The sequence below is a fragment of the Melanerpes formicivorus genome, unplaced genomic scaffold (assembly GCF_026170545.1).
Source record: "Melanerpes formicivorus ecotype bairdi unplaced genomic scaffold, bMelFor1.0.p_v2 SCAF_50, whole genome shotgun sequence".
Classification (NCBI taxonomy): Eukaryota; Metazoa; Chordata; class Aves; order Piciformes; family Picidae; genus Melanerpes; species Melanerpes formicivorus.
In genome coordinates this window covers 4,415,773-4,426,251 of record NW_027142402.1, presented here as the reverse complement: position 1 = coordinate 4,426,251, position 10,479 = coordinate 4,415,773, and the positions used below count along the sequence as shown (strand labels likewise).

Sequence of the window (10,479 nt, the reverse complement as noted above, 5' to 3'; positions counted from 1 at the left end):
GGGGGAAAGCAGCTGGGTTATCTGCATGCTGAATTCCTGCCCTAGGGGAATGTTTTTCCTAGGAGAGCTTTCTGTGGTCCCAGGACAGAGCTTCAACTCCAAGAGGGCAGTGAAAGGAATGTTGGGTTTCCACCCAGGGGAATTCTGTGTGGCACTGCTGAGCAAAAGGCAGCAGCTCAGGAGCTGCTCTGTGTGCTCTCAACTGCAGCATGTCCCAGAGAGGAGGTCACTGGATGAACCAGGCAATGAGGAGACACTTCACAGCTCAGAGGGGCCCCTAGACAAGCAAACCCACCAGGGCTTGAGGTTAAGGCCCCGGTGAGGCCACATCTGGCTCGCTTGTTCTGGACTACTCAGTCCAACAGAGCTAGGGAACTCCTGGAGACAGCCCAGTGGAGGGGCACAACGGTCATGAGGGGACCAAAGCATCTCTGTTACAAGGAGACACTGAGAGACCTGGGGTTCTTTAGCCTGGGGAAGAGCAGACTGGGAAGGAATCTTCTCCATGCTTATCAATACCTGAAGGGTAGAGGTCATGAGAATGGAGCTGGTCTCCCCTCAGCGGTGGCCAGTGACAGAGCAAGGGTACAAACTAGAACACAAGAGGTTTCACTTGAACTTAAGGAAAAGTTTCTTCCCTGTGAGGCTGCTGGAGCACTGGAACAGGCTGCCCAGAGAGGTTGTGGAGCCTCCTCTGGGGACTTTCAAAACCCACCTGGATATGCTCCTGTGCCATCTGCTCTGGGTGAGCCTGCTGTAGCAGGGGGACTGGGCTGGATGATCTCCAGAGGTCCCTTCCAACCCCCACCATGCTGTGATTCTGTGGGCTTCAGATGTGCTCATCCTCTAGGCAGGGCTGAATCACATCTGCTTGGTCAGTCCTTGACCTCCCAGTCACATGTCTCCACCACGAAGCAGCAGGAAGGAGAAAACCTGAGGGGTTTAATTCTCCTTTTGCATTTGTTTTTCCCTTTGTAAATGACTGCCACAAAAGCCAGCTGAAGAGCCCAGGAGCAGCTGAATGATCAGGAATTATTTTTGCCTCATTAAAATAATTTCAAATGCTGGCAGCAGAATGCAGATTAGAACTTCCAGTGCTTCACTGGGTGTTACTTAGTACCTGTGGATCATTACATTGATAAAAATATGTCCAGGCTCACTTTCCAGGTTTAAAAGTGTTTTGCCCTTTTGTTTGCTTAGCTAAATACAGAGGTTTTATTTGACCTGTGATTTTGAATCCAGCTGGCTTTTTAATACCCAGTGACTCACACAGAGCAGCCTGCAGGGTCAGTCTCATTTTCACTCTTACACCGCACAGTAAAACCAAGCAATGTGTGGTGGGGGACTCGCAGCCCAGCTCCTGACCAGAGCTGTGTTCTTCTTGTAATTGCTCCCACCAAAATGAGGGGGCTAATCAGCACAGAAAGAGGTACTTCATGCAAGCCAAATTGCCAGGAGGCACTGCAAGTCCTGTAAGATTTTCAAGGTTAGTAATAAACCATTAGTTTCTCATCAAAATTGGAGCTGGGGCCAAGGGCTTCCTGCCTCAAAATGGTAATTGTTTATAACGAGACACTGTCATTATCTTGGCTGATGTGCAATAGAGCATCCCTGGCTCTAGTGGGAGCAGGCTGGGAGCTGTCCAGATCAAGCCTGACAGTATCTCGTCTCTGGCTTATTTCAGAACAAGCCAAAGAATTGTTAAGGGTGGCAAAGGAGGAGGAAATCTCATTTCTCTTCTCAGTAAAGGCTACATATCATATGTCATTACCAAACAGTAAAGGCTACATAACACATGTCGTTCCAAACACTGAGCCTGATCCTTGCATCTCACTCAGTGTGTGTCTTCTCCACCTCAAAGACCACACCACTGACCTGAGAACATCAGAAGCACTGAACAGATGTGCCCACAGGGACAAGGGAAGATGCATGCTCAGCAGTGCTAACAGCACGTTCTATTGCAGTTCTGCAGGTTCTGTGCAGGCAAAGCTGCCTATTGACTTCTGGAAACACAGGAGCAGGCAGAGCCCCTGGTGGTCCCACAGCTGGCTCCCCACCAGGGCTGTGCAGGTGTCAGGGCAATGCGCTGCCACTAGGAACTTGTCTTCCACAAACCACTTACTGACCAAGGTAAAAGTGCCACTGGAGCACTGTCTGCAGGAAACAGCAAGGGAACTGATGGCAACTCTGCCCTCAGGTCCTCACAGGAATGACAAAGATTAATTAGACTAGAGCACAGCAGATGGTAAGTTTTCCAGTTCTACCAGGAGGTTTTGCCAGATCTCACCAATTCGAGGCACTTGCTGATCTTTTCCCTCAGCAGTCTCTACTGTGGGTGATGCAGCATCTGTGGCTGGGGCTCTGCAGGTTACTAGAACAGGGCTAGGATGCTCCAGCCAGCAGTTTGATTCCCTGGCTCTGCAGGGGGTAAAAGAGCTTAGCACTCCATGTGCACCCAGCCACAGAGCTGGACAGCAGGCTTTGGTCCATGAGATGTAATGGACAAGATATGGGCTTACAAAGGGGGGGATGGAGAAGTCTTTCTCACTAGCTGCTTCAGAGTTTTTTATTTCAGCAGTGTTTTAACCTATTCTAAGTTCTGGTGTAAGTCATATTTGTAACATAGCTGCAGCTGGTGACTCGTGTGCCCGATGCTACTCATCCATCACAACATCACACTTGTGCCTGTTGGAACTGACAAAAAGACTGAGGCTAGCAGAGCCTGGAATGCAGTGAAGGCTTTAAATGAAATAATTCTGTGTTAGCAATGAAATGACCCTTGTCTTTCAGAGTCCTTGCACTCCCACAGACACAGCACTTGGGGAGCTTTGTTGGATCCTTGTGACCCCAGGAGCTCCAGCAAGCAAACGCTTGATGCATCGCCCTGTCAGAAGCTGGAAACCACACTAGTCCATACTTCATGTATGGCACTGTGCACACAGGAGTCATCTGCTCCAGGCCTTACACACAAATTGAAAAGACAGTGATAAGCTATAGGGGAACCAGGGTGGAAATGTAGACTGAGTATAAATAAATCAGCAGCAACAGTGGCTCTGAAACGTGCTGCCCGCGTTATCAATCAGTCACCAGGGAGTTAGAACCCGAGCGGAGAGTTGTTTCTGAGCTCTGGACAGCGTTGACCTCTGATGGGCTCTTTGAAGCCACTAAGCCATGGGATCATCAGAAAACTGTACACTGCTCTGAGACAGGCAGACAGCAAAGATGCACTTAAATGATTTTTCTGCAGCATGCAGTCAAAAAAAAAAGAAAAGGAGGAGGAGGAGAAACAATTCAGGTTCCTCTCTGAGCTGTGGATGGTAAGGAAAAGCAATTTACTGTGGCATTTCACAGGCTTTTAGGAAAGAAGACTGCGACCTTTTTTCCCTTTTGTCCCTTTCAGTGTTAGACTTAAAGATGAACAAAAGAGCCCAGCTTAGAGTTGGATTGTTCCCCCCCCCCCCCCCCCCCCCCCCCCAATCTGATAACTTTTTTTATGGAGCATTATCACTGAGGGCTAACTTACAACTCCAAGAGGAAAGCTACTGGAAGCCTGGAGACCAATTGCAAGGAGCAGCCAGTTCAACTGGGCAGGTTGTACCTTAGGTTGCTGAAGAACAACCAGGAGTTCATAGAATCAATAAGGTTGGAAAAGACCTCAAAGATCATCATGTCCAAGCTGTCACCCAACACCTCATGACTACTAAACCATGGCACCAAGTGCCACATCCAATCCCCTCTTGAACACCTCCAGGGATGGTGACTCCACCACCTCCCTGGGCAGCACATTCCAATGGCTAATGACTCTCTCTGAGAAGAACTTTCTCCTCACCTCCAGCCTAAACTTCCCCTGGTGCAGCTTGAGACTGTGTCCTCTTGTTCTGGTGCTGGTTGCCTGGAAGAAGAGACCAAGCCCCAGCTGGCTACAACCTCCCTTCAGGTAGTTTGTGCCCTTTGTTGCTCTCTCTTTACCAGAGTGAAGAAGAGAACAAACAAACAAACAAAGAAGCAAGCAAGCAGGAAGGTGCAGCGTTTCATCTCCATAGCGAGTGATGAGCTCTTTAGGCAGAATTACATGGGAGAGCTCTCAGAAGTAAACAGAGGGGACTTTGCCCAAGTGGCAAAGCCTGCCAGCTCCTCTTTATTTCTGCAAGCTTCAACAGACACCAAGTTGTAGGAGATGTCGACTTCCTTTCTTTTTATTTGTATACAAAAAAACGAAAAACAAAAAGAAAAAATAAAGGAAAAAAAAAAGTTATAATTTATCCACATTGTGCAGCAAAGTCTAGAGACAGACACACAGACACACGCACAGACACACGCACAGACACACGCACAGACAGACCGGGCCCCCCTCCCCCAGCACACGCACCTACAAACACGACACAAACACAACTTTCTTCCTCCCGGTGCCCTGTCAGGAAGGCAACACTGTTTTGGCAGGTCAGCAGCTAGAAATAAGGTGCTAGAACGAAGCGGCGTCGGAATGTCGTCACTGGACAAACGTGGGGGGGGGCAAACGTATTTACAAACGCCTCGGGGGCTTGCCAGGGCACCCCGGAACTCCGGAGCCCGAACCACGCCCGGAGAGACCAACACGTGTAAAGTGCTAACGACTGAAGCATGTTTCCCCCACGACCTCACGATGTAGTTTGAAGTTTAGGACAGGCACTGGGCAAGGCTGTCACTCGGGGTGGGACGACGGAGAGAAAAGTCACTCAGACATCGCTGGGGGACCGGGAGCGGAAGGACACTTTTGCCTGAAAGCAGCCGCAGAAGAGCACCCACATGGACCTCTGGATTTCCTGGTTCCTGTAGGCGTAAATGATGGGGTTGATCATGGAGTTGTAGGTGGCAGGGAGAAGCGTGGCGTAGGTGTAGACGGAAGGGTAGTCAGGGTCCCCCACTACACAGTAGATGGCAAAAGGCAGCCAGCTGGCTCCAAAAGTCCCGAGGATTATAGCGAGGGTAGAGACTCCCTTTTTGGTGGCCACATAGTGTGAAGCAGTCAGAAAGTGCTGCTGGAGAGCTATCTGGTGGGCATGCCTGCAAACGATCTTGCAGATCTCAATGTAGAGATGGAGCATGATGAGGAAAATGAGGAAAAAAGAGGCGGACAGCAGCGTCACATTGCTCTTGGTCAAGGGTCTGACGACGCTACAGGCGGCGTGGTCATGGAGGCAGTTCCAGCCCAGGACGGGGAGCAGCCCCAGGCAGAGGGACACCCCCCAGGCACCCGCCAGCATGGTGTGGATGCAGAGCACCGTCCTCTCCGAGTAGTAGGTGAGGGCGTTGTAGAGGGAGAGGTAGCGATCCACCGTGATGGCTAGCAAGCTACTCACGGAGGCGGCGAAGGAGGCGACGAGGAAGCCCACCGTCAGCAGGCTGACCGTCTCGGAGCGGATCACGTACTGGAAAACGAAGTTGAGGATGAGGCCGAGCCCGGCCAGGAGGTCAGCCGTGGCCAGGCTGCCCACCAGCACGAACATGGGGGTGCGCAGGGCGGGCGAGTAGCAGATGATGGCCACGACCAGGGCGTTCTCGCAGGCGATGGCGGTGCCGGAGACGCAGAGCATCACATCCCAGGGGTTGAGGGCAGCGGGCGCGGGGGGTCGCGACGACAGCTCCAGCGAGGCGTTGCCGCCGCCGCCAGCAGCGGCCGGCAGCCGCGGGGCAGCCGCTGCGCTCTGGTTGATGCCGGTCGCTGCCTGCATCGCGGCGGTGCGGGGGCACAGGCGCTGGACGAGCGGAGGCGGCGGGGGCGCGCATGCCGGGCGGCGGCGCCGCGCCCGCCCTGTCTGTGGTGCTGAACGCGGAGAAGTTTCCCGCCGGCCCGGCCGCCCCCCGGGCCCCGCCCCGCCCCGCCCCGGCCTCCCCCCGCCGGCGCCGTTTGGCGGGAGCAGGCGGGGGCGGCCCCCGGGGGCGGGCCGGGTTGCGCGGCGCTGCCGTCAGCGGCGGACACCGGGGAAGCTGGAGAGAGGGCACGGACGGCGGCCGCTGCTGTGCGGGGTGTGGGACGGGCAGTAGGAGCCCGAGCGAGGGCTTCTGAGGGGCGCGGGGTGGGTGCTGAAGCGGGGCTGGGTGGCTCCATGGCGTTGAGGCAGGAGGGGCATTCACCGGCCGTTGCTCCCCGGCGGCGCGGCGAGCCCGGGGCGCAGCACGGCCCCGGCACCGGACACACCTTCCGGAGGGAGGAGGAGGGAGCGAACGCTCCCGGCAGCCGGCGGCCGGAGCAGCGCTGCTCCGTCCCGCTCTCCTCTCCCGCGGCTCTGGCTAGATTTTCTCGTTCTAATGGGTTCGTGGGGAGTAAAGGCAACTTTGGTGTCGGTGCAGCACTCGCGGTAACGGCTCGGAGCCCCCCGGGCAGCTTTTGCACCACCCAAGGTAAAGGTGTCCGAGCAGCGCTACGGATCGCTGGGAAGAGCCCATTCCGTGCCTGCTCTCTGCAGGCAGCACTGGGGCTGGGTGAAGAAGCTGTTTACCACTCAGAGTGCCGCACGATATCCTGAGCTCTCCCAAAATGGTGAGGTCAAACCAGAGAAGACCCAATTGCAGGAGCAGAGAAACTACCATCTCTCTCCTGCTCTCACCCGCGGTGTCTCGCAATGAACCCGCAGCAGATCTGTTGCCCCCTTGAAGCACAAGAACCCATGAAGCAAAGGATGCCTGGCTCATGCCAGTCCCTGCCAAACCCACTGCCAGACAAACGTGGCCAGCAGGTAGCTTCCATCTGCAGCAACGTGGCATTTCTAGGACTGAGGGGACAAGCCGCAGGGTGCCTCGTCCCCCACCTCCATCCTAGGACGGCGTGTTTGTTCTGTTGCTGCTGATGGGAAGAATGGGGGGGAGGGGGGGGGGACGGGGGGGACGGACGGAAAGACCTGCTGGTAATGGAAACAGCATGCAACACATTTAGACACTATTGTGAAACAATCACTGGAAGAAATACGTGTTTGGTGCCTTGGGCAGTCCAGATAAAGAAGTCACGCAGGACATGCCATGGGGGGAGGTGGGCACATTGGAATTAGAGTTGTCAGCATTCATTACACCCATCCCCATTCATTACATCCATCTCCATCCCCGTCCTCCTGCAGGCTAAACACTGTTCTCAGGACAAGGTGAGGACACTTTGTGTCTCTGAAGTCATTGCCTCCCAGGCTTTCTGAAACACGGGTGTCAGAGTAGTTAAATCTGGAGGCACCCGTGGAGGTTGTCTCACAGTCCATGCCAGGTTCTTATCGAGCTCAGTCAGCAGCGGTACCACCCTCACCTCTCACATTGTTGAGTATCAAATGGCAGGGGCAGGGATCAACGCCACACTTAACTACGATGCTTGCACCTCCTTGGGAACCGATTGTATTTCCAGAGCTATCATTAAAAGCCTTTTTTCTTCTCAGTACATCTTCTTGTATCAGTCATTCCCACAAAGGGGGAGCCATCTGGGTTTCTCTTAATTTCGACTGGTTGTGGGGAAAAGAGAATTGAAAGAGCAGATAAAGCTGGCATTCTCACAGCCCCACTCATGTACCACAGCACCATAAGGAGCAGCAGAGAGAGAAGTCTGGCTGGACCTCCCGCATTGCCATCAGGATGCTCCCATCTTGGCCTCCCAGCTGCGACTGGGACGAAGAAAAAGCTGTGTCTCAGCAGTGCACACCTAAGCATGGTGTACAAGACAACTCAGTAATTATCTCACCACATCTCCAAACCAAAAAATAAACCAAGCAGCAACAGGAATGAAAAAGCAGTTGCTGAAACGAATGATCTGAAAGCTCTCTGCTTGGCTTCTCCATCTGCTCCGAGAGCTGAGCAATATCATCCTGCAATTTCAGTATGTGATTACTTCATTTTGGTTCAGTATGGATTGTTTTGATAGTGGGTGCTCTTTAATGATCAATGAGTAGGCTGGGTAGATGTGAGGCATTATTAAATGAGCTTTACATACCATGAGCTGGAGCCACAAGGAAAAAGCACTTCAGAAGACATCTTTCCAGTAAGACGCCGAAAATATTGAGGAGTCATTTTTCTTCTGGCAACCCAAAGAAAAGCAGGAAGGAGGGGAAGAGAGAGAGGGGTAACACAGATGGTGAGCCAACCAGCACTGACATTTCAGAGCTTTCTATGCAGCTGGCATTAAGAGATGCTTTAAGCACATAGCAGTGCATTTAGGGTTATGAGTCCTTCTCCTCCTACTGCAGGTCGGATGAGTTTTTGATGCATCTTTGACCTCTTCAGCTTAGTCAGGCAGGGACTCTATCTTGGGAGATGTCTCTGCTGAGTGCTCACCACCCAGAGACATTTTCTTTTTGCCAGGTGTTTGAGCTTTCATAAAATGTCTTGTTAGGGCCTCAGTGACTATGAGAGAGATCTACACACAGTCATCAGGGAATCACAGAATGGATTGAGTTGGAAGGGACCTTAAAGATCATCAAGCTCTAACCTACTAGACCAGGTTGCTCAAAGCCTCATCTAGCCTGGTGTTAAACACTTCCAGGGACGAGGTGTCCACAAGCTTCTCTGGGCAACCTGTTCCAGTGTCTCACCACCCTCAGAGTAAAGAACTTTTCCCTCTGCTTTGCAATCTGTACATCTGTCAGCCCACTTCCACCAGCCAGCCAGGCTAAACCAGAGGGCCTGGCTCAGCTTCTGAAGGAATAATGTTTGCCAGCACTGCTTGGAAGCTAAAAGAGCTGCACGTGGGCTTGCACAGAGTTCATTGGAAAAGATTCCCTGGTCATTTCATCCCTTGGTTTAAAAAGATAGCCTCTGGTCCACTCTGTTTCTAGAGATCAGTGATGAATAAAGTGAAGCTAAATAAATGCATTTGTGGAGTTCTCTCTTCCTTGCCCAGCACATTCTGTTGAGAGAAAGAAATAGGCAGCAGCAGAGGCCATTCAGTGTTAGTTGTGTCATCAAGGACAGGGAGATGGTGGAGTCTATGTCCCTGGAGATCTTCAAGCAAAGCCTGGCTGAGGCACTTGGTGCCATGGTCTAGTTCATTGGATGGGGCTGGGTGATGGCTTGGACTGGATGATCTTGGAGGTCTCTTCCACCCTGGTTGATTCGATGTCAAGGGCAAAGGAGCAAGTTCTTGGATTGTTTTGATTCTTTCAAACTCCTCCAAAAACAAAACTCCTCTCTGATCAAGTCTCTAAATGGCTCCAAACAAGCCTCCAAATTGTGCAAGGGCTTTTTTCCCCCTGCACACCTAAGTGAGGAAGCCCTGACTGTACCTAACCAATGCTTTGTTGTTGGTTTGTTTGGGTTTTTTTCCAGCTTTGTTCACAAAGCTTCAAATTTCTTTCACTTCTCTATCTTTTGTTGTTCCACAGGATCTGTAAGTCACTGCCTGGTTACTACACAGGAGGCTGGAGAGGTACTTTGTTTCATTAAAGTTAACAGCAATTTTCAGAACCATTTCCCAACCACCACCCCACCACCACCCCCCCAGATACTAGAATGCAAGCTAAAAATAAATCCCATTGTGGAAAAATCACTGTGCCCATCTTCCTCTCTGAAATTGCTTGCTCAGAAATTGCAAGAAGACAGCCCCATGATCACCCAGAAGCAATTTCACTGCCCACAACACAGCCCCAGCTCTGCAGGCCAGCCCCTATAAAAGGGCTTGCAGCACTACAGTGCCTCCCACAAAATAACACAAAAAATTGATTTCTAAGCCAGGAGTCCCAATGCTGAGGGTCCCTTGAGCAGGGAGAACTCAGAATAAGATCCCAAGGGAATAAGCTCAGGCTTGATCTCTGTGGACCTGGCCAGAGGGATGTGCTGAGGAAGCAGAGCTACAGATGTTAGGAAGAAGTTCTTCATAGAGAGAGTGATTGCCCAGTGGAATGTGCTGCCCAGGGAGGTGGTGGAGTCACCATCACTGGAGGTGTTCAGGAGGAGACTTGATGGGGTGCTTGGTTGCATGGTTTAGTTGACTAGGTGGTGTTGGATGCAATGATCTTGAAGGTCTCTTCCAACCTGGTCTATCCTATCCTATCCTATCCTATCCTATCCTATCCTATCCTATCCTATCCTATCCTATCCTATCCTATCCTATCCTATCCTATCCTATCCTATCCTATCCTATCCTATCCTATCCCATCCTATGAAGGATCTGCACTAGAACTCTCTCCCCAAACCTGGTGGCCATATCCTTGCTTAGAGAACTGAGCAAGGCTTAGTCATTCCTTTTCTTAAAGCACAGGAGAGAATGTTTGTCCAGGTACAGCCCTCTAGGTACTCACCTAATGGCTGAATGAATCCTTGTGGAAATGAAGGGGGGGGGGGGGGGGACACACTGGTTCTCTATTCCACATTTCCCATGGGAATAAATTAACTCCATAACCTACCAAAAATCTGGGCCAACAGCTATATGGCATGAAGCAAGCACTGGAGGTAGTACAGAAACATCCCTTTGAGGCAGGACCAAAATCCCCATCTTTGAGCTGGTCTCATCTCCATAAGCAATCTCTTCTAGGG

At 51.8% G+C, this 10,479-nt stretch overlaps 1 protein-coding gene across 1 annotated transcript; it reads right to left on the bottom strand.

The window, feature by feature from the left end:
• Nucleotides 1-4,180: 4,180 nt before the first annotated feature.
• Nucleotides 4,181-5,711, bottom strand: GPR6 (G protein-coupled receptor 6). The gene has a single exon (XM_068160397.1). It carries the CDS (start codon nucleotides 5,709-5,711, stop codon nucleotides 4,716-4,718), a length of 996 nt encoding a protein of 331 aa, XP_068016498.1. The 3' UTR covers nucleotides 4,181-4,715.
• Between the last annotated feature and the right edge of the window lie 4,768 nt (nucleotides 5,712-10,479).